This window comes from Mauremys mutica, chromosome 6 (genome assembly GCF_020497125.1).
Source record: "Mauremys mutica isolate MM-2020 ecotype Southern chromosome 6, ASM2049712v1, whole genome shotgun sequence".
NCBI classification, from domain to species: domain Eukaryota; kingdom Metazoa; phylum Chordata; order Testudines; family Geoemydidae; genus Mauremys; species Mauremys mutica.
The window spans coordinates 22,860,732-22,885,350 of record NC_059077.1 but is presented as its reverse complement, the minus strand read 5'-3'; the positions used below and the strand labels follow the sequence as shown (position 1 = coordinate 22,885,350).

The 24,619-nt window shown below is 45.2% G+C and overlaps 1 protein-coding gene across 2 annotated transcripts in view; it reads left to right on the top strand.

Moving 5' to 3' along the window:
• ADAMTS12 (ADAM metallopeptidase with thrombospondin type 1 motif 12) overlaps window positions 1-24,619 on the top strand; it is a 274,545-nt gene that overhangs the window by 33,577 nt on the left and 216,349 nt on the right. Inside the window, exon 1 of one of the 2 annotated variants that reach the window (XM_045022340.1) lies at window positions 21,884-22,065. The exons of the other annotated variant lie outside the window; for it this stretch is intronic. Within the exon in view, the coding sequence (XP_044878275.1) occupies window positions 22,060-22,065 (6 nt within the window). The 5' untranslated portion in view covers window positions 21,884-22,059. Of the gene's footprint in view, window positions 1-21,883; window positions 22,066-24,619 lie in introns of those variants that run through there. 2 annotated transcript variants of the gene reach the window in all.

The window sequence follows — 24,619 nt, the reverse complement described above, 5'->3', positions numbered from 1 at the left end:
CTTGTACTATTGCAAACACATTCTACGCGGAGTAGCTATTTGGAGTGGAAGATTTGACAGGTTATGGTGACTTTTTAAAGAAGAATTGAAATGAGCTCCAAGTAGGTTTCAGCTGGAAAGTCCACCCCTTTCATGTAGGTTCACATAAATCTGTATTTGAGTTAAAAAGCATCTCTCAAAAGAACTGGCTGATGAATACCATGAACAGTTCCTGGTGTTGCTCTCTGCACTTCTCCTGAATCCTGGGGTAGAAGATACACCAATTTAGGCTCCCTTAGCTTCATCTCTGTATTTTTCTTTGTTACATTCATCTCCAACAGCAAACAAATATAGGCCCGATTAACTGACTTGAAAAGGAGCATACCAAGCATTACAGTGTGTTTGGTACCAGATGGTAAGGTACATGCACATGACATACATCATGCATGACATACAATTGCTGTCATCTGATAACATTCAGGTTGCTGGAATGATGCCTAAGGGTCTGATTTTCATAGGGGCTGAGCACTGACAATTCTATCTGAAGGGTACTCAGCAACTCTGAAAAATTGAGCCATCAGATGTCTATTAGTACCCAAGAGTCCTTTATTTTTATCAGTTTAAAGAACAAAATCCCAAATCCTCCATGCAGTGCGAAATAACACAGATGACATGCGAAGCAACCTTAAATTGGGCTGGTTAGCATTGTTTCCTGGAAAATGAATAATCTTCTTAAATGCATCTCTGAGCAATAGGATTTGTATCAGAGGATGTTGTCTGCAATGTTTGTAATAAAATCTGAATACATCACTAGAGTTCTTGTGTGAGGATGGGCAAGAAAAGCAGCAATGGGCATAATTGAAACAATCAGTCTTCATGCATATGCTCGGAGGGAGGCCTCTTACGCTATGCTGTTGTTCCTGTTGCCTGGGGAATTTTTAAATTGGGTAAAAATGAAGCTGGAAGAATGCTAATCTCTTAAACCCAATCACAAATGATGCTGCTAGGAGTTCTTCTTCCCCCGCCCCCCTCCTCAGAGTCTGGTTAAAAGGGTGTTGTCTGTGCTAAGCTTGGGCCGGTTCTTTCGAGAGATGCTTTTTAACTCAAATACAGATTTATGTGAACCTACATGAAAGGGGTGGACTTTCCAGCTGAAACCTCCTTGGAGCTCATTTCAATTCTTCTTTAAAAAGTCACCATAACCTGTCAAATCTTCCACTTCAAATAGCTACTCCGCGTAGAATGTGTTTGCAATAGTACAACCTGTACCTATAGTTGCCTAAAATTACACTGCCCAATGAGCCTGAAATAACCTCACAAAAAATCTGTGCCCAGACCCTTCTCTTGTCTCTTGCAAAAAGACAGCTAAAAGACGCAGCTATTGCGTGATGTGTGTCACACCATACTTGTGCTATTTCGTACTCTGCACAATACCCACTCTTACTCTCAGATGATAAGTACTCTGGGCTAGGGACTTTATTGCTTCTGGAGCATTTTCATTTGGTACATGGTGCTATATGTTTTTATAGTGCTGCATCAATGACAATAAACTAAAAGCTCTATCCCAGACACCCCGTTCTCCCCCACTCTCCCAAAAAAAGGGAAGTGAAGGCTGAGAGTGCTTATTAGTCATTTGAGGGTAAAAATTTGGAACTATACAAACACCCTTCAAAAGCCAGGAAATTCTGGTAAAGCTAAAAGAAAGCCAAACACTCTAACTCCCTTGCAGCTTTCAGCAATGAAGACAAGGAGGAGAGAGAGCTGGTTTATGTAAACCTTGCTGGTGTGCAGTAAAGGTTCCTAGTGTGCATTAATGTAGTGCTGTTTGAAACAGTGCTATGTTAAAGTGCCTTAGGTAACATTACAAAGAGAACATAAGAATGGCCATACTGGGTTAGACAAATGTCCATCTAGCCCCCTATCCTGTTTTCCAACAGTGGCCAATGCCAGGTGCTTCAGAGGGAATGAACAGAACAGGCAATTATCGAGTTATCCATCACCTGTCGCCTATTCCCAGCTTTTGGCAAACAGAGGCTAGGGACACTTCAGAGTATAGTTTTGCATCCCTGCCCATCCTGGCTAATAGTTATTGATGGACCTATGCTCCATGAACTTATCTAGGTCTTTTTTGAACCCTGTTATAGTTTTGGCTTGCCCAACATCCTCTGGCAAAGAGTTCCACAAGTTGACTGTGTGTTGTGTGAAGAAATACTTCCTTTTGTTTTAAATCTGCTACTTATTAATTTAAAATTAACTTATTAATTTGGTGGCCCCTAGTTCTTGTGTTATGGGAAGGAGTAAATAACACTTCCTTATTTACTTTCTCCACATCGGTCATGATTTTATAGACCTCTATCATATCCCCCCTTAGTCGTCCCTTTTCCAAGCTGAAAAGTCCCAGTCTTATTAATGTCTCCTCATATGGAAGTTGTTCCATACCCCTAATTTTTGTTTCCCTCTTCTGTACCTTTTCCAAGTCTAATATATCTTTTCTGAGATGGGGTAACCAGATCTGCACGCAGTAGTCAAGATGTGGGCATATCATGGATTTATATAGAGGCTATTTTCTGTCTTCTTATCCATCCTTTTCCTAATGATTCCCAACATTCTGTTCGCTTTTTTGACTGCTGCTGCACATCGAGTGGATGTTTTCAGAGAACTATCCACAACAACTCCAAGATCTTTCTTGAGTGGTAACAGCTAATTTAGACCCCATCATTTTATATGGTGTCAAGTATCAGGGGGTAGCCATGTTAGTCTGTATCCACAAAACCAACAAGGAGCCTGGTGGCACCTTAAAGACTAACAGGTTTATTTGGGCATAAGCTTTCATGGGTAAAAAACCTCAGAAAAAGTGAGGTTTTTTACCCACGAAAGCTTATGCCCAAATAAATCTGTTAGTCTTTAAGGTGCCAGTGGACTCCTTGTTGTTTTCATCATTTTGTATGTATCGGGATTGTTTTCCAATGTGCATTACTTTGCATTTATCAACACTGAATTTCATTTGCTATTTTGTTGCCCAGTCAGCCAGTCACTCCCCAGAGATTACTCATTGCAGTTTATCCATAAATGTAATGAGTCATGTATATTACATACATGGCTCATTACAGTATATCTAAAGGGAGAACCCTGAAATCCCCTGATTTTTTTTTTTTTACATCTAGATAGAAGTCAAAAATTGCTAAACATCCTGTGAGCTGACATGTTATAAAACTGACTTCCACATTTTCCTGGTATGGACAAGCACGCTGTGTCCACAATTAGTTGGTTTGGGTCAAAGGGGAGTTGGTTGGTTGGTTTGTTTTTTAGGTTAAAAATATAAATATTGATATCAGTAATTCCTGAGTACAATTGGAGTGAAACAGGTCTTATTTGTCCATAGTTTTGGTTCAGCTCTATTAACATCAACTTTAGTTTGTCTGTCTTCCTGTTTTGTGTAAACTTCAACCAGTTTGCATATCTGAGTTATGGGTTCTTTTTCCTCTCTCTAAACAACTTTAATCTGTGCAGCTTTCTAAATGAATATTAATGAATTACTCGAGTTTGTTAGTCAAGCGGACTAATTATTTTTCTGGGTTTATTGTTGGTGTGAACACATTCTGTGTGTATTTACAAAAACACACTATGCCTTCTTAGAGGATTAGCTATCTATATTTTATTGGATTTGCCAGCAGCTGTGTAATGTATCTTCTTTAGTCATGAAAGAGAACAATCTCCTGTGTGTCTCCTTCAAGATGCAATCAGCCTGCACTAACCCAACAAATAAAGTTTTTAAAAATCCAAAACTGATTTTAGGGCTTAGATAGATGAATTCAACAAGCCATTTCTGACCCACTTCAATGTATTATTTTTAAGTTCTTGCATGAAAAATGCTACAAAATGATTTATGTAAATGTAAAGTCAGTGTAATGGGGCATACTGGCCCTTTAAAAATAGAGAGGGCCAGGGAATTGGAATGAAAAAAGACCCAATTAATAGCTAGGCAGTGGAAGAGAGGAATTGCTTCCAGATAATTAGGAGCTGGGGGGAGGGGGGGAAGGCCCAGGATACTCTTTTTTAAGGCCTGAGATCAGGAGCCCTGTAGTGTTGGGTGGGGCAGGGCTCCCTTCTCTTCTAGCCAATTGGGATGAGCTCTCTGGAGGAGGGCAGTACATAGGTTGCCTTCTCTCTCAAAACCAAGGAGACACTGGCAAGAGAAGGAAACTAGAGTTAGAACGCTAAACTCCAGGGAGAGACAGCTATGAGAGGAGACCCTGTGATGGGGAAGAGCTCTCTATGGATGTCAGAAGAGCCAGAGATAAGTGTGCAGCTTTGGAATGCAGTGAGGGATTTTATTGATCAAAATGTTACAGTCAGATATTGCCGAGTGCCAACTCTTGTTAATGGCCATCCCTTTATGTGCATTCTGAAGATATAAAAGATTGCAAAATATTAATTCATTCTTATATCACTCCTGTGAGAAGTAGCCAAATCTTGGAAATACTATATCCTACCACAAAGCTAGGCAAATTATTGATACCTATTATATATTACTTATGAAAACCTACAATAGAAACCATAAAGTTGCAAACTTATGCATTAATAAGTTAGGAAATGCCAAAATTACAGGTGCCTGCACAACCTTCATTGGGCCTCTGTGCACATATGCGTTATGGACAGGCAAACTTAATTCAGATGTCTCTTACCTTTTCAGTGCTTGAATTTGCAATCTAAGTAATGTTCTTTTAATGTAGGGGTGTGTGTGTGTGATTTCCTGGGTTTAAAAAAACCCAAAACTGAACACGTCCCCAAAATTCCATCCTGTGGCATTATATTGACAACTGCATGGTTAATGAACAGGGCTGGAACTGTTAGATCCACCTCACAGACCTCTTGTCTCTTGAGCCAACAGAGCAACTGATAGCAATAGTAAGTTGCCAGCCTCTGTGGATGGGCCACTGGGTGGGGGTTGGGGGGGGGGGTTGAGACACATTTTTGTCAGTGGGTTTCAAACAAATATTTGCTGACTGAAGAGGAAGGGTGAGATTCTGGAATCTTTTATTCCATTCCAGTTGTTGGAAGCACCTGGCATTGGCCACTGTCGGAAGACAGGATACTGGGCTGGATGGACCATTGGTCTGACCCAGTATGGCTGTTCTTATGAGTAGAATATTCCCTAGTGGGTACAGATCCTTCTTTCCCTGTTCTGCCTACCCCACCCCAAGGCTCAGCCATTTTATCCCTGACCCAGTCTGGTTTCTTTCCCTCCTTCCCCATCCAGCTCCTTGTCCCAGTCATCTCGCACAGCCAGTCCCAGTGTCCCCCTCCAAGCTTCATGTCCAAATCCCAGTTGGTTTTCTCCCACACACGTGTTTCCTATTCCCAGGCTCTCTCCCTAAACTCCTCATCCTAGTCTACTCCTTGCCCAGCCAGACCTAGTCTTCCCCTCATCCCTACATTCTGTGGGCTCACTCTCTCCCTTTCCCCAGTCCCAATCCCTACCAGCTCATAATCCCTGTATCTGCCTTTACCCCAAATTCATTGTCCCAATCTTCTCCCTCTGCCACCGCTGATCCAATTCTTGTCCCCTCTACATCCTCCATTAGGTTGCTTCTTTCTCCAGGCTGCTTATGTGCCAGCAGGGGAACCACTGAGAGCACAGGAGAGACAGTCTCCATTCCTGTGCTCAGCGCCACAGTGGCCTGCAGCAGCTAAAAGCAGCAATTACAGAGAAAGTCTTCCAGCCCTGCAACCCTGGGATGAAGCATGCTCAGCACAGATAGAATCTTCAGAGAATTCAGCTGCTAAACTCTAACAGGTCTGTACTGAGCATGTACAAACTGAGATTCTCAAAGATTTGTACTGGCCAAATCTGTGTGGTTTTTCTTGGGAATGCCAAAAGAAACATGCCTGACATCCGTATAATGAAATAAAAATAACTGTAGCTATGCATCACAGTTCTCAGGGCTCAGTGATTCCTCATGTCTGAGCTCTGGTCACCTGGTGGGATGGGAGGATTGGTTGAGATCTGGTTGTGGCTCTCTGGTGCTGTGCACCCTGGCTCTTGTAGTTAAAGCAACCAACAGGCTACTGTTACTTATGCTCTTGGAGGATAGGTATCAAAGTGGAGTTATGCCATACACCCTCATTCCCTCTTTTTCCCCCTGCACTGGATGGCAAAGCAGCACAAATGGACGGGAGAATCTAGTCCTATGCATCATCCTATGGTTACATCTCTGAACATGAAAGGAAAATAATCAGGAAACCGTTATTTATATTGTGGAAGTTCCTAGGAACTCCTGTCAAGGACCAGGATCCCAATACACTAGGTGCTGTACAACCAGAGAACAAAATGTCAGCCCCTTTCCTAAAGAACTCACAAGCTAGCTAGTGTTCCATGTACTATCAATAAATTTATTAATATATGTTCCAGAATTGTTGAGCAATTCTTATAAATTAGTTTAGATAATCAGGGGAAAAATATAATTCTTACAACAATTCTTTTTATTGGTTTTAAAACTTGGCTGAATAAGCAAAATTTATACAGAAATAGCCCTCAGCACAGTTCCATGAAGCAAAACCTTGATGTCAATGCCATATTAGGTATAACTGCAATCTGTAAAACATTTGCTGGAATGATTACACACAAGGACAGGAATCTGTAGCACAAGCATGGCTAGAAGCATGTAGCTGTAATGCAAACAGTTAGTCAGCATTGAACTGGGCAGCACAGCATTCATTTTAATCCCGATTCGGATCCCCTTGCTCAGACTGTAGTCCCATTTGAGGAGGAAGATGCTACTCAGTCTGAGGAAGAAAATCAGAATCGGGATGAAAATTAATGCAAATGTTAACTAATTGTTTGCCTTAATGAATGTATTTGAATGAAGGGGAAGAGCTTGGATACTATCATCATAATAAAACCTGTGGCATATACATAGCAGAAAATCTCTTTATTCGGGTTATATGAAAGTGATTACCACCCATACCATCCCTTGGAGATAATGCTATGGACACTTGTTGGCTTTGGGTTACCATTGGACAAGGAGTTCTAGTTCACCAAGTCTTGTTAGCTCTTCAACTTAGGAGACAGTCAGAAATCCAAGGCACGCTCTAGTAGCATGTCAGACCTTGGGATGATGTCAGTATTGGCACTGATGATATAGAATGGTAGGCACAATATATGTGAACAAGGTACAGTTTATAATGAATGGCACGGAAGTGATTAGAGCAGGATGAGAGTGGCTTAGCTGTCATATGCTGCAGAGTGGCATTTCCCAAACTTTCTCGGAAAGTGAAACCAATCCTACTCGCTTTACAGTCCCCCTATGCATTATTAAAGGCCTATTGTGAGCCAGGGACCTCTTGGTTCCAGCTGGCAGAGGGCACAGGAGCACATAAGGGTTACAGGGATCCCCTGGGTCTCGTATCTACATACTAGTTCACCAAAGAGCGTCATGTAAGGTCTTTACTGAAAGCATGTGTCACACTGGTCATCATGATCATTGTGAAATATATATGCAAATAATATGTGAGTTATGTACATACACTGAAAATTATGTTCTTAAGGTCTGTGACTTGGAGCTGGTTACCAGAAGGTGATAAGCATATCCTACCTCAACAAAACGTGTTTATCTACCAGTCTGGCTATATGTAAATTGGGTATTGGATACTTCACAATGAATGCCTATTTCCTGTCTCAGCAAAATGCTCATCAAGTGACTACAAAGTCTCCAGGATAATTCTAGATAGGAAAAAACAAGCAACAGGAGTTTCTTTTTTTTTTACAAGTGATGGTAATGGATTGTTGGAACTATATCTGGGACAAGCTGCCAGATGGCTTGTCTTGTGAACTGGAGATCACAGCCGGTTTGGCTGTTTGAGCCTGAGAGAGAAACTTTAGGTGAGCTAACCTTTATGAGACAGGAGAATGTCTTGTTAGTTGATTTTATGCTCTAGAAAGCATGTTATGATTTTATTTTATATGTAACCATTTGTTACCATTAATTCTTCTCATAAGGGACCGGGTCTGGCCTAGTGATCACTACTGGGCTGAGGTCTGCCCATCAGAGATAGGAATCGCTGGGCCGGAGTTGGAGGAATTGCAAGACCAGGTCCCATAAACAAGAGTCAGGGTCAGTCAGGCTGGGGTTGGAGACCTGAGATCAGCGGTAGTGCCAGATCAGAAGTGAGAGGCAGGAATCACGGTCAGAGTCAGGAGACGGGGAGATCAGGCAAAGTCTGGCACTGCAGCAAGCCAAGTCTGTGTTGTTGACCAGACAACTTCCTGGGGCAATCTTTTGAGTTAAGTAGGGGCACTTGGCCAATCAGATCGCTGCAGGATACTGTTGCTCTGGGTCTCTTGGGCGGTACTTCCTGTGGCACCCTCTCTTCATAGTGCTCCCTAGCTGTGCCTCTGCACAGTGGTAATGTGGGAACATCAGCTAACCCAGGCTCTGCAGACCTGGGTTCTGGTCCTTAGGCTTCTTAGATCTGTCCTTTTTATTAAATAAACATCCTGGTTTTACCATAGACACATCTAAGTACAGTGTATTAAGCAGAACTGTGATCTACGATGTGCCTGGTAAGCTGGGATGTACTGTTCCTTTGGGAGCAGAGGATCTGAGAATTCTGGGTAGGACCACTGGATTGGAGTTGGGCGCTTCAGGGGACGCTCAGAGAATTTGGAGGTTGAAGTGTACCTATTGTCAATCTGTAAAGAGAGAGCAGGGCCTGTGCATGCTCGGAAGGCCATGCTTGTGTCACCAGAGGCTGGTGGAATTGAGGAACTGACCCACAGCAGGCACAGAAAAGGCTTTCTCATGCTAAGAGCAGGTGGTAGCAAAGTGCCTCATAACCTTGTGTACCCCCAGGAAGCATCACACCTACCCATCTTAATCTAATCATCTTGGGCCCTTGCCCCCTCAGCTAGTCCTTTACACACTCTGGGGGGGCATGTTCACACTTTGGGAAACATTGCTATAGAGCTTTATACCAACAGAGACCCTCTCCTTTCTTACATGCTTTGAAAAGCAATGAAATAGTTAACAAGGTGGGCATTTAATGTATGCCCCTCAGCATTTGAGTTGAAATGAATGGGAAAGATCACACCACAGAACTATTGCTCCAGATTCTCTTCAAATGGAGGCATATGTTGCTTCATTGGTCACACACTGAGGATTTCCTTCACAACCAGAACAGCTAAAGACTAGCTTTATAAAACAATGAAAGCCTTTGGAGGGTAATTGAAAGGTGGGGTCTGCACTCCTGACTAATCCTTCATGCCTCCCGGGGGATGCATCCTACACTTTGGGAATTGGTACTGTATGACATTGGTACGATCAGCTGTAAATCAAGTTTCCCATCACTTGGCAAGGAAGGGAGGTTTGAGGGGTTTATAATGAGCATTGTCTATTTCAGTTTGTAAAAATAACAGTAACTGGTTGAAATCATTTCTAAGGTAAGTTCATGTAGTGTTTACTAACTTGCCATGGACATTAATTGAATCAAGATTGTTCATTTGATTACATTTGTATTTTGTTGTCTTCTGTTGCACTGTGGTCATTAGCAAAGCAACGCAGCTAGGCTCGCCCTTGGAATGGAATGGTGGAACAGAGATTCTTGTGCATTGACTGCAGCAGATATGGTGGCGTATAGGAATAGTGGGTGGGGGAATAGCACTTTCTGGACAAATGATATTTTTACCAGAAAATATTTACATAGATATATAAGAATTGCTATAGTGGATCAGACCTATAGCCCATCTCTAGTCCAGCATGTTGTCTTCAGCAGTGGGCAGCACCACTTATTGCTGTGGGATGCTGTATCATAATATTAATAAAGATCACAGAGGAGAGACCCATAGAAGTCTAGCTAGGTATCCAGAAGACTGGACTGATACTGCAAATTTAGAGGTTTACTTGCAGCTGTTCATAAATTGCTCAGGTACTGGGATTTTACTGTGCGTGTGTTTTAGTGAAACAGACTTTACACTTTGTTTCCCAAGGGCCACAGTTTTAAATGCATGATTAGTGAGAAGAAGAGTTACTGCAACTGAAAATATCCAGAGACTGAAAACATTCTGATTCTTTATCCCATTCCTGCACCCTCATTAGCAATGTATTCATCCAATGGAAGCTGGCCTCCACCATGCTTTCTTGTCCTTGGGCAGCAATATCTGGGTTGTGTAGTCTGAGCTCTACATTCTCTGTAAATGGAGACTCTCTGGTATGGGTTTCAAAACTTCACAGTAAAATAGGGGAGGTCACTTAAAAGCATCCTGCAGTACTCCCGAGTTTGATAAATGACAACACAGATATAACAGAGTCATCTGTGTTTGGTGAGAAGACCTGATTTAAGTGGAACCCAGATGAATCTAAGGGTATGTCTACACTACCTGCCGTATTGGTGGGCAGCAATCATCCAGCGGGGATCGATTTATCGTGTCTAGTCTACACAAATGAATAGGGAGAAAAACAAAAATAAAATGTCTTCTTAAGAATAAATCAAAATAAGAGCTCTTCCCACATCTGGCTAAACTAAGCATAGCTTATGTGGTCAAACAGATGACTGAAACACTATTAGTTGGTGGCAGTTCAGTCCATTCTGTAGCAATTAATATGTAGCCACAAAAGAGTTCATTGTTTATAGGAGTCACTGAATAGTGTTTCTATCAGGGACCAGACCAGAGCAGGAGTCAGGCCTAGTGGTCAGAATCTGAAAGCCAGAGATCAAGGTCAAAGCAGAGTCAGAGCGAGGGATTGGAGCTGAAGATCAGAACCAAAGTAAGAGTCTGAATGCCAGAGCCAGGGGTCGAAACAGAGTCAAAACTAGTAACCAGACCTGAGGCTCAGACCCAGATTACCTGGAGTCAGGGAAGGCAAGAACAGGGCTGGTTCCAAGGCAGAAGCATGGCTGGGCTAGGACTGGAACAAAGCTATGTGCAGATTGGGGTCTAAACTGGAGTGAGGCAGGGTGCAGGGCAGGGACTAGGCTGGAGCCATGGAGGAGAAAAGCAGGAGCAGGTTTTGGAGTGAGACAAGCACAGGGAGGCAAAGGCTGCTGCTGGGCTTAAGAACTGGCCTAGTAAGTGTCCTCAGCCAATCAGGCAGGGCAGTCCGTCTGGCAGTCTAGCTGGCTTGCTAGGCTATCAGGAGACTGAGCAAGTACAGCTGCAGGCAAGAAGTGACGAGTGTGTGGGGGATGCAGGGTCATGTGCCCCCCCTCAGATTTCTTGGGATGCCTCTGGCAGGGATGCCCAGCAGTGAGGAGGCAGCACTCCCCCTGGCAGCGACACTCTCCCTGTGTCCCTGCAGCCAGGGGAGGGAGGAAGCAGCAGGGTGACTGGTTGCTGGCTGAGCTCCCCCACCATATGGGGCTGCTTTGCCTCCCAGCAATGCTGCCTGTTTTGCAGGCCATCCAGTGAGTGAGTCAAGGGGTGGAGGCTGAGACAGTGTGTGGGTTTCCAGCAGCAAGGAAGGTGAAGCAGGCCCATGTGGTGGGGAAGGAGCTCAGCTGTTGCCAGGGGGAGTGTGGCCTCCTTGCTGCTGTGTGTCCATGCCAGAGGCATCCTGAGAAATCTAAGGGAGCCCATGACCCCTCCAGAACCTTTAATTTGTGCCTCCCCCTACTTGCCACAGTTACGCGTTGCCTCTGGCTGCAGGGCCTTACTCCTGACAGTAAGCCTGCCTCCCCTTCCTGGAACCGCAAGGCCTGGTTTCTGTGAAGTGCCTGCAACAGATCCAGGGCAAGGATGTGACTTGCCAGTTCCAGGATCATTCATCTGGGCCGTAAACTTTCCAGTCCACCAACTACTGGAGTTGTCCTAACTCATCAGCAGTCAAGGATTTGCCAAAATATATACTCCTGGGACTGTTACAAGTGGAGACGGCGGGCTGGAGTGGTACAGGAGGGGGTTCTCTGTGTACAGCTTTAGAACGGAAACATGACATATAGAATGGATCTTGGGACTTGGGTAATTGCAATCTGCATGTTACTGGGTCTGTGGTTCAATCTTGAAAGGTCCCAGATATTGATGGTCCAAGTCTGGCCAAGGTGCGAATTGATTTAAGATTGTGGGTGGACAGCTGGACCTTGTCAGAGTGACATTTATATGCTTCCTTAGCTGCTTTTAAGTGCTCCTTGAGTTGTTTGTGTACTTTGTGGAGGTGAGTAGCTAGATCTGTGACAGCAGGTACTGGGGAGTTTGTGGAGCTGTCTGAATGAAAGCGGGGGTGAAAACTGTAGGTTTTTTTTAAAGCGCATTGCTGGGTGGAGGCATGTGTGACATTTCTGTAGCCAAATTTGGCATATGGGAGCAGAGATAACCAGTTGTCTTGATGATAGTCCAAGAAGCAGTGTAGCTACTGACCGCTCCATCGGTCCAATAGTATGTGGATGGTGTGTAGATGAGAGGAGGGGCTCAATCTCTAGAAGTTTTAGAAATTCCTGCCAGAACTGGGAAACAAAATGAGAATCGTGGTCTGACATGCTGCCTGAGGGCAATACGTGAGGACAAAAGATGTTTTCCAGGAAGAGGAGAGCCGTTTCCTGGCCAGTAGGGATGGTACAACAGGGGACAAGGTGTGGCATTTCGATTAAGAGGTTGACCGTGACTAGGATCATTTCTGTCTCTGGGAACGTGGCACAGTAAAGTTGAGGGATATACTATCCCGTGGTTGAGGTGGGACGGCAATGGCTGGAGAAGGCAGACTGGCTTAGAGCGGGGGCACTTGGTCTGGGCACACAGGTCACAGGACACAGGATCTGATGTAGCTCTTGACTAAGATGGGCAAGCCTGGCCACAAGAAACACCTTGTGATTAGGCTCCGGGTGTGGAGGTGGCTGAAGTGCCCTGCAAGGGTACATTATGACATAACTTAAGAACCTGCAGCTTTCGTTGCCCTTCTGTGATGTGGATATGGTCCTCATGGTAGAGGAGCCTATCTTGGAAACTGAACCCAGGGGCTGGTGAGGCATTGGCATTCTCCAGAGTCTGGTGGAGCTGAGCAGTGAAGCGGTTGTTGAATAACAAAGCATGAATTGGCTCCTTTTGGCTGTGGTCTATTGTGCCATTAATGAAGTTGGATGCCTTTTGAATCACAGAAGGCATTTTTCTCATCCTGTTCCTAGTACTTGGCCTTACAGGAGGGGTGTCAGCTCCTGGGTGAGAGATGACTATGAAATCAAATGCGGCAAAGACAAGAGACCTGCAGATCAGCCATTGGTTGCGGTGTCTGGCCATTTGAAGATTCTCCAGATTCTTGTGATCTCTGGGTACTTGGACAGGGAGACTTACCCCCTCCAGTAGATGACACCGTTCCGCAAATGCTGCCTTGATAGCTATTTGTTCCTTGTTCTGTATATCATAATTCTCTTCTGCCAGGGATGGTGTGTAAAAGTAATAGGCATATGGATGAAGTTGACTGTCAGTACCCATCAGGCAGCTAAGTTGACTTGTTAGGCTGTCAGGAGACTGAGCAGAAACAGCTGAGGGATTTACCCCTGACAGTTTCCAAGCACAGTCACCTTTGGAGACTCTGGCAGACTTATTGCTGTCATACAGCAGGTTTCTGTGGATGATTGCAGCAGCATAGTTTCTTTCTTTTGTACTCAGTAATCTGATGGCATTTGCTCTCTCTCTCTCTTTTTATACTTTACATACAGAAGCAGGATGCCTTGCTAATTAACTGGTGTCTCTACGGTTGAGGGCATTTTTGGCAGCACCCGGACAACTTCATTTTAATGTATGGTAGTCACTGAACCATTGGATCTGTTCAAGAACTCGTCCTATCATCACTCCAATCAACCAGAGTAAATTTCCCACTGACATGACATGATTTTTGCACTAAATTAGATTTAGATAGAATATCCAGGAAGCAGCTCATGAAATATGGTTTGTACAAGAGTTTGAATCACAGAATAAACAAGACCATTACAATGCAATAAAAAACATTTCAAGGGTTATCAGTCAGGGCATAAACCGATGGCCAGCTGGGGCTGGGAAATAAATCTCTACCATGGTCTGGCATTGCACAGTTTGCTTTTTCACGCTGCACAGGAGGTTTTCAGATCCCTCTGAAGTATCTCATTTGTTATAGGCCATTACCGGGGCAGGGATACTGTGGTCATTGATTAGTTCTGTTCATTATATTGTTGTTAATCACTGCACGTATTTATATGCATCTAGATATGGGCTAAGCACATTTTATAAATCACAATAAAAATGCTGCCCTTTGCTTAGTTTTGATTAAAAACAAGCAGCATGTTCCCCCAAAGAGAGAGAACATATGCTCACAACCCACACAATAACAAATTAGCTAACTTGGAGGGAAAGGGAGGTGGGGAAACTAACCAGTTGGCCAGGAGGTTCCAGATCTGTAGTTAGCCAGTCTGCCCCAGGATGGCTTAAGTGTCAAGGGTGAGTCATGGGCAGCCAGGCCTAGTGGTCAGAGCCAGAGTCCACAATCAAGAGTCAGCTGGGTCAGGATACCAGGAGATCAGAAGCAGGAAACAAATTGGAGATCAGAACCACAAGTCAGAGGTCAGGAGCCAAGCCATGTCAGGGTGCCAGGAAGTCAAGCCAGGGGAGCAGGAAGCACAAGGTATGCAGTCTAGAGCAGGGTGTGCTCAGATAGCATGCTGTTCCTGCTCCTGGCTTAAGTAGGGCCAGCGGGCCAATTGGCTGCTCTGGGACTCTGCCAATAGGATGTCGGGGCGGAGCCTCAGACTGGGTCTGGGCTTCCTGAGTTCTGAGCAGGCTGCCAAGTGGAGGGTTGAAGCATGGCTGTTTCTGTGGATCCAGGTTTGAGGCTTGTGGGTCATGACACTAAGTGACAGGTGTATCATGATCAGTGGAGTCAGAGGGTCCATGTTCACTAGAGGGACTGTTATTGAGGGGAACACCAGTTGTACAGGAAAAGGGAGTTATGCTGGAAGCAGCTCTGCCATGTGGACAGAGCAGTGCACAGGGCTTGATAAAGTTCTGCTTGTTCAGCCTACATTATATTCAGCGTCATGCGTTGCGAATGAAACCTGGTGGCAGTGTCTGAGCTGTGAGTTCTCTGCAGTGCAGCAGCTGGCAGCATGAGCCATGGATTTTGCAGACACAAACTAGCCCAGTGATGGGCCCATGGAAGGAGGATTTCAAGCTGTACACAGACCTGGCCATACAGGAAGACAACATTAGGAAAGTAAAACTGTTGCTTTGCCTTATTGGGGAACAAAGCAGAGAGGTCTGCATCACTTTGAAACTCACCACTGCCTCAAGCCTCACAGCAGTCTGGGATCCCTGGGGACCTATTGCTCCCCAAAGCCAAAAGAAACTGAAGCAACACAGGTTTTTCACTAGAGATCAATTTGAAGAGGAAGGAATAGACTAAGGGCTTGTCTACACTTACCGTGGCATCGAGGAGCAGCGATCGATCATCAGTGGTCAATTTAGTGGGTCTAGTGAAGACCCGCTAAATCGACCACAGATCACTCTCCTGTTGACTCCTGTACTCCACTGGATCGAGAAGAGTAGGGGGAGTCAACGAGAGAGTGTCTCCCAATGACATTGCGTCCCATGGACTCCGCGGTAAGTAGATCTTAACTACGTCGATTTGAGTTACGCTAGTCACGTAACTCAAATTTCGTAGCTTAGATCGAATTTCCCCTGTAGTGTAGACAAGGCCTATGTTACTGTCTTATGCACACTGGCTGCTACATGTAATTTTGGGGAATTTGACAGGATAGTCTGCGGCTCTTGGGATCAGCTGTTGCAGGAGTGGCTGCTCTGGGAAGGCATCTCACATTAGATAGATGCTTAGATGTTGGGCATGCAGTGGAAGCCTCAAGCGAAAGGATGAAAGCCCCGAGAGGTACAACACCCCTGGAAATACATAAGAACATAAGAACATAAGAAAGGCCGTACCAGGTCAGACCAAAGGTCCATCTAGCCCAGTATCTGTCTACCGACAGTGGCCAATGCCAGGTGCCCCTGAGGGAGTGAACCTAACAGGCAACGATCAAGTGATCTCTCTCCTGCCATCCATCTCCATCCTCTGACGAACAGAGGCTAGGGACACCATTCTTACCCATCCTGGCTAATAGCCATTTATGGACTTAGCCACCATGAATTTATCCAGTCCCCTTTTAAACATTGTTATAGTCCTAGCCTTCACAACCTCCTCAGGTAAGGAGTTCCACAAGTTGACTGTGCGCTGCGTGAAGAAGAACTTCCTTTTATTTGTTTTAAACCTGCTGCCTATTAATTTCATTTGGTGACCCCTAGTTCTTGTATTATGGGAATAAGTAAATAACTTTTCCTTATCCACTTTCTCAACATCACTCATGATTTTATATACCTCTATCATGTCCCCCCTTAGTCTTCTCTTTTCCAAACTGAAGAGTCCTAGCCTCTTTAATCTTTCCTCATATGGGACCCTCTCTAAACCCCTAATCATTTTAGTTGCTCTTTTCTGAACCTTTTCTAGTGCTAGAATATCTTTTTTGAGGTGAGGAGACCACATCTGTACACAGTATTCGAGATGTGGGCGTACCATGGATTTATATAAGGGCAATAATATATTCTCAGTCTTATTCTCTATCCCCTTTTTAATGATTCCTAACATCCTGTTTGCTTTTTTGACCGCCTCTGCACACTGCGTGGACATCTTCAGAGAACTATCCACGATAACTCCAAGATCTTTTTCCTGAGAGAGGAATGCAGAGAGACAACAACAAAGGAGAGCAGCTGGCCAGCGTTCCATGCCCACAGTGAGATGCATTTACTGTGGGAGAAGGCGAATAAGGGAGAAGTGCCCCACACTAGAACAGCACTGCAAGGAATGGGGCAAGTTGAACTATTTTAGCAGTGTGTGCAAAAGCAGAGGAAGGTTTCAGAAAGATTGTCAGACTTTGGTACAAGAGAGGGAGAGTACATCAGTCAGTGCTGATGATATCTTGACTCCTTGAGTCAGAGAGCATATCAGGTTCAGGCTGTCAGGACAGGAAAGCAAGAAAGGATAATATCAACCTCTGTGCATGCAACAATGGTAATAGGGAATCACTATGTGTGATTTCAGCTAGATAGCAAGGACTCCTGCTATGTAATTCCTCAGGGTGAATTGGACTCTAACACATCTGTTACAAAGAGCAGATGCAATCTAATAATGTACAATGAAAGCATAAGGAAGCCCATAGGAAAATATGATCTCATAGTAACTAATGTGAAAAATAACAGTACCAAATGAAGTTTGTGGTGGTGGATGGTAAGCCCCACAGACCCCTCTTGGGAATACAACATACAAGGCAGGGATCTGATTAGGGTGCAGTGACAGGATTTTGTAGCTGCAGTGCAAGAAGTAAGAGGAGACCCTTTGACAATGGAGACAATTTTAAAAGCATATGGGGATGTTTTCAAAGGCGATGAGTGCCTCGAAGGAAAGCTGCAACTAGAAGTAGACCTTGCAGTGGAACCTGTGTGCTTACCATGAAGGCAAATTCCAGTGGCACTATGTAATCCAGTCTGGAAGGATCTTGAAAGTACGCAGTGCAGGGATATCATAACTAAGGCTACGTTTTAGTCACGGGTATTTTAATTTTTAATGATCTGTCCATGACTTTTACTATATACCCCTGACTAAAATTTGGAGGCGGGGAGTGGGTGTGGCTTGGGAGGGCAGCTCAGTAGATGCCGTGAATGCAGGAGAGGGTGGCTCAGCTTGGTGGCCCCGGGGATTCTGCGGGTGTTGGGGTGGGGGACTCCCTGGGGGGCGCCGCAGGTGTCTCAGGGAGGGGGCACGGCTCAGGGGCTGCCATGGGTGTCTGGGGGGGCACAACTGGGGGGGATGCCGTGGGTGCTGGGGGGCATGGTTGCTCGGGTGGCGCCATGGGTGCTTGAGTGGGCGCGTTGCCGGGGCTCCTGGGAAGCGGCGACCTCCAGCTCCTAGCTCTGCCTGCTGCCTCTGCTCTGCCCCAGCCCATGTTCTGTAGTTCCCATTGGCTGGGAACTGGGACCAATGGGAGCTACGGGGGTGGTGCCTGTGGGCGGAGGCAGCACGTGTAGCTAGGAGCTGAGGGAGGGGAGTTCTTGTCGCCCTTCCAGGGAGCTTTCCCCAGGTAAACACCGCCCTACCGCACCCCAATCCCCAGTCCTGAGCCCCTCACACCCAAACTTCAGCTGCTGGGGCACAGGCGGTAGGGGGGCTGAGACTGCCTCAGCAGCGGCCAGTGCGACTGGCCCAGGGGCTGCCCGAGCTGCTCAGGCAGCTCCCGGGCCAGCCGCACAGGTTGCTGCAGAAGTCATGGAGGTCATGGAATCCATGACTTCTGTGACCTCCATGACAAACACAGCGTCTTAATCATAACACTTGTAGTGGCCAGTACAGCCGGGGTAAGCAGCATGGTGGTGGAAAAAAGCTATGAAACAAATTACACATCTGCATAGACCCATAGCCACTGAACCAGGTATTGAAAATATGCCACTATCCACTGCCCACAATTGATGACAACTTGCCAGAACTTTCGAAAGCCAGAATCTTTATGGTCTGTGATCTGAGTAATAAATTTTGGCACATGAATCTGGAAGGACTGCCTGGGGTGAAAATAATTGTAGATGATATCCTCATTGTGGGTGAAGGGAGCAATGACACAGAAACTGACTGAGACCCTGACAGACAATTACAAGCTTTTGTACAGCTATGCAAAGACAAGAACATAAAATTCAACCCAGTAAAAATGTGACCCAAACAGCATGAGGACATCTACCCACAATAGAGAGGCTGAAAACAGATGTCAACAAGATCAAGGCAGTCAGATATGCCAGCTCAGGTGGATGTTAAAGGGGTAAATTACACCAGGGGATATTTAGATTAAACATTAGGAAAAACTTCCTAACAGGAAAGGGTAGTTAAGCATGGGAACAAATGAATTAGGGAGGTTGTAAAATCTGTCATTGGAGATTTTTGAGAACAGGTTAGACAAACACCTGTCAGTGATGGTTTAGATCAGGGGTCGGCAACCTCCGGCACGTGGCTCGCCAGGGTAAACACCCTGGTGGGCTGGACCAGTTTGTTTACCTGCTGCGTAGGCATGTTGAGCTGATCACGGCTCCCACTGGCCGCGGTTTGCCGCTCCAGGCCAATGGGGGCTGCGGGAAGCTGCAGCCAGCGTATCCCTCAGCCCCCGCCGCTTCCCACAGCCCCCATTGGCCTGGGATGGCGAACCGCAGCCAGTTGGAGCCGCGATTGGCCGAACCTATGGATGTGGCAGGTAAACAAACTGGCCCGGCCCACCAGGGTGCTTACCTTGGCGAGCCGCGTGCCAGAAGTTGCCGACCCTTGGTCTAGATAATACTTAGTCCTGCCTCAGTGCAGGAGACTGGTGACCTATTGAGGACCCTTCCAGTCCTACATTTATATGACTCTGATTACTTCATTGAAATGATAAATATTCTGTCCCAAGTTCTGGCCACACTTGACTGCACTAGCGAAACCCATATGTCAGCTCATGAGGCAGGATGTTGAGTGGGACTGGGTGACACGCTGAAACAAAGCATAATGGATGCCCTTGTCCTGAAGTACTTCCAGCCCGGCGAGCCACTGACACTCCAGTATGATGTGTCAGAAAGGACTGAGTGTAGCTCTTTTGCAGAACCAGCCATTCATTTATTCCAGACAGTAAGAAACTGAACATGGGTGCCCCCAAATAGGAAAAAAGCTTCTGTCTGGGGTATCTGGAATTGAGTGATTTCATCATACACCTATGGCCACCCTGTAGTAGTGCAATTAGACCACAACCCCCTAGAGACAATCATGGCAAAGCTCCTGGTTAGTGCTCCAAAGAGATTGGGGCACACATTGATGTGCCTTCAGCACTACCAGATAAAGATCAGATATTGTCTAGGACTATTCATAGTGTTAGCTGACACCCTGAGCAAGGCATGTATACCCAGCATCAGCAAGTTGGGAGAAGGAGACCAGGACGTAATGCAGCATCTTAATGGATTCGATCTCCAGTTTCCAAGTGAAGCTAATGGAAAGCAAAGAGGCTATGGAAATGGACATCCAACTACAGGCAGTCAAGAGAACAAAACTAGTAAGCTGGCCAGAAGACAAAAGCCAAGTACTGGAAAGAGCCGAATGATATTTTCAAATTAAAGATGAGTTCTGTGTGCAGAATGGAATCATATTTTGAGGACTGGGAGCTATTGTCTGCACCTCATTACATAGGGGTGTCATGCAAAAAATTACATGGCTCACATGTAGGCACTGACAGCTGTGCTAGACAAGCTCGAGTGTATTTACTGGCTGGGAAGAAATACATACCTCCGCTCATCAGTAGAAGGATGTGACACCTGCCAGTCGAAGGAGACTTGGTTACTACATGAGTGCCCACCTGACCATGGGAAAAGATGGGAATGGACTTATTTACGTTCGGTGAAAAGCAATCCTTGATTACAGTGGACTACTATTCAAATTCTTGGGAGGTCAATGCCCTGCCTGATACAAGAAGCAAGTCAGTGACGGGTAAATTGAAGGCCCACTTTGTGAGAAATGGAATTCCAGATGCTGTTCACTGACAACGAACCCCTATTTGCCTCAGAATTCAAGGAATTAGCACGCAAATGGGAGTTTAACCACCACACCTCCTCCCCAGCACACCCACAGAGTAATGGTAAGGTGAAATCAGCTAAGACTATGACACAAGGCTGTTTCTTCTGGTTTAGACTCCTTGTTAGCATTTTTAGCACACAGGAGTACCCATCACAGGTGCCCAAACTGTCCAGCACAGGCACTGATGGGATGAAGGACTAAAACCGTGTGATCAATAAGGGGTGACTTGTCACAACCAGAAGGATGGAGATACTGCTGCGAGGGGATGGCCAACCATCAGAGAAAGCAGGCACTAGCGTATGAAAAGAACCAACCGTCTCTGGAGTCAGGTGCTCCTGTGAGGATCCAGCCATTAGAGAAACACTAGAAGGCGTGAAGTCAAGGAGTCATAAGAGGTGCAGTGGCAAACGAGGTGACTACGCAAGAGGAACAAGTGATCTGAAGGAACAGGAGGCATTTATGAACTAGCAGTCACAACACTCAGAGACTGCCCACAGAGATACAGCAATCATCACAGAACAGAGGGGCAAAGAACCATCCAGAAGCCAACCCCACAGGCAGGGAGGAGACTCCCCAGAGAAAGAGTTTACTAGACTTGGAGACAGGGAGACAAGAGAAGACCAAACTATCTTAAAGGCTATGTAACCTGCTGAGTCTGATATAGATGAGAGTTGAAGTCACCTATGTGCTAGCAACATGTGGCCAAAGGGCCCTTTGATTGGGTCTGGGTGTCAATTATTTGCTTTAATGTTGTGGCGCAAAGTACTTTCTTCTCCTCAGCAGGCTCAGTCCTTTTTAGCCTTGGAGACACAGGCTTGGGCAAAGCAAACCCTTCTAGGTAGCACAGGGTCTGGCTATTCCTTCCCTCAGTCAGTCCCTCGTGCTTGTTTTCTCCCCTTCAGGGAGACAGAGCACAGCCTTCCTTGCTGGATGGGTTCAGAGCCTTGCTGCACCTAACTTGCTGGCAGCTTCCCTGCTTCTCTCACTCTCCTTCCTGCTTCTACGCCAGGGAGGGTTTAAAAAGGTCTCCAGCAGTTGGAGCCAGCTGAACCTAATTAGTTCCCTGGTAACCCCTTTTCCAGCTGAACCTTATTTCCCCATGGATATCTCTCCTTAGTGGATTGGGAGAGGCCTTTTAACCCCCTGGGATTAATTATTACCCCTTCCTTTGTAGCCATTTGTCCTGGATTTGCCACAATATTTATATTAAAATGTTTGCAAACTAGAGATGTATCATGTTCAGTGGAATTGGAGTCTGAGGGCCCATGTTCCCAAAGGGGGATGTTATTGAGGAAAACAGTGAATGTGGGGAGTTAAGTTGGAAGTACAGGGGCAGAGCAGTGCACAGGGTTTAATAAAGTTTCATTTGTTCAGCTTGAACTGCATTTAGCTTCATTCCTGAATGAAAGAGCAGGCCCTGGGGAAAAGTAGTTCAAGCAGAGACAAACTGTCCTTTCACTCTCCCTAAGTGCAGGCCTTTCCCAGTCTTCAGTCTGGTTCTTCAATGCAGGTGAGTGGGTGCTGAGGGGAGCTGTTCCTGAAAATGTTTCTTTCTGATCACTGCCCCAAACTGATGGTTAGAAGAAATTATGGGCCCTGAAAGCATTTGTACTGGCCCACTAAGTTGTGTTTCTGCTTTGGCAAGTCATGAAACATTAGACCATAATGTGTGGATGTCTCCTAAATTTTTTTCTCAGTCCCTTTGAGTTTCAAATGTTAACTTTGTAAAGCTTCAGGCGTGTCACAAAATTAAAAATATACATATTTGATCCTGTGCTGTTTCAGACAAAGTCTGAGATCTGTTTTAGTGCTCTGCTAACTTCATAGCAGTGCCCGTCTGCATGCTCAAGAGGAGCTGCTATTGTTCTTTTGAATGTGAAAACAGAAAATGATTGATAACAACAGCAGCATGGGGCTCAATTGGCCTTTCATAGTGTGTTGAGAAAGGGAATCACCACCTGAGGAACTAATATAAAATGCTTTAAGTTTTGTAAAACACCTGTGAAGTTCATTTTCAATAACATTGAAATATAACCAACCCTATGGCTAATAAATTAGGTGACTGAGACTGTAATATGAGGCCGCTGATTTCTGCTGCCCACTGCCTTTAATTCCTATGTGTTAGCAGCCAATATTCTCTTGAATTTCTAGGGTAATAGATTTGTTTGGTACCATTTGACAGCTGTCATTAGAAGATTTTTGGCTAGAAAGGTTATCAAAATAGCTCAAAATCAGGTTGGAATTGAAGAGGGTGGAAGGAGGTGAGATGGCAATCAGAATTTTGTGATTTTTAACTGTACCTCAAGAACTGTGAGGGCTACCAGTAGCAAAATCAGTGATGCATCACTGAAAGGGTGGAATTCTTTGATGAAATCCTGGGTCCATTGAAATTAATAGCGGAATTCACATCAGTTTCAATGGTGACAGGATTTTCTCTCTTTTTACAGTGCTGTATATATGGTATTGGTCTCTGTCCCTAGGGACTAATAAGATACCTTACCTCAAGGCAAAAATGCACTTCATTTATCAGTCGGGCCAGGATGCTTTCAGCTTCTCAAGCCTCTGGGACAGTCTACCTTGGGACCTGAAAGTTGCATCTAACCAATGGCTAGACTTTAATTCAGACACATGTCTGGGAGGAGTGAATTCAAGTGCCCCTCTCACATGTTTACAGATCAGCATATTACACAATCTGTCTGCACTGCGCATTTCTATCTTGTAGAATTCAGCCGTCGTCTATGCTTTCCTGCCACAGACTGTTCTGCAGCAGGGGACTCCTGTGAAATCCTTATCCTTTTCTCTCTTCACAGGGAAGCCTGACTTTATATTAGCAAGAAAAATAGCAGTCAGTATCCACTAATGGGCATAATTGAATACCTCAGGAAATTTAAAAATACTGTAGTTGACAGCGCTGCAAAAGAAAATAGTGTAAGTGATAGATGTTGCCTTATAAAACCTGTTACTTTAAAAATAAGAAAAGACTAATTAGCTGCTGGATGTTTGGAGAGGGAGTACTTGAAAACAAGTGGCCAGCCAACAGGTGTCTATACCTACCACAGATTGTTTTCTGTGATGCCTCACTATCCTGTCCATCCAGCATGTGTTTCAATGTAGACTGACGCTCTGCCAGACACACCATTTTACTTCAATGTCAGAGCTAGTCCTAGGGAAGTGCAAGTAGTGTGGTTGTGTGTTGGCTGATACACCAGGGAGTGAATTGGGAACCTCCAGAGTCAAAACCATAAGCTGCTACATGTTGAGCTAAAGAGCGAGAAGTCCCTAACTGGTGCTGTAATAGACTCGTATCTTCTGGGGATCAAACACAGATGGGACCCTGTAACATACACTCATCAATGGGTTACAATTGCATGTGGCACTTCTTGCCTGTGGTGTCTCTTAGGTGGCCAGAGTGCTTGAGTTGAGGGCATGAAGTCCCCCTACTGAACACTCACCAGGTTGTCATCTTTGACCCACATCCTGACCCATGTGCTTTTAAGCTTCCCTTTGTCTAGGCAGACTTCAGTCACCATCTCTTTCTTTGGCCTCTCTGGCATACTCCCTTGGCACAAATTCTGTCTGGTACCCCTCCTGGAAATGGGCTAGCTGCCCCAGGATCGGTTCTGACCCCCTGGCTCTCCCAAAGACAACCCAGGAGTTTAAAAACGTCCTTCCTGAGAGCTCCACTTTGTGGACACTCTGGTTTACAGTTTAACCCTTCAGGGACCCATGATCATGGAATCATAAAAGTATAGGGCTGAAATAGACCTTGAGAGGCCATCTAGTTCAGCCCACTGTGCTGAGGCAGGACCAAGTAAACCTAGACCATCCCTGGCAAGTATGTGTCCAACCTGTTCTTAAAAACCTCTAGTGACAGGGATTCCACAACCTTTCTTGGAAACCTAGTCCAGAGCTTAACTACCCTAATAGTTAGAAAGTTTTCCCTAACATTTAATCTAAATTTCCCTTGCTGCAGATTAAGCCCATTACTTCCCATCCTGCCGTGAAGAAACAAGGACGGTAATCAGTTGTTCTCCTCTTTATAACAGCTCTTCACATATCTGAAA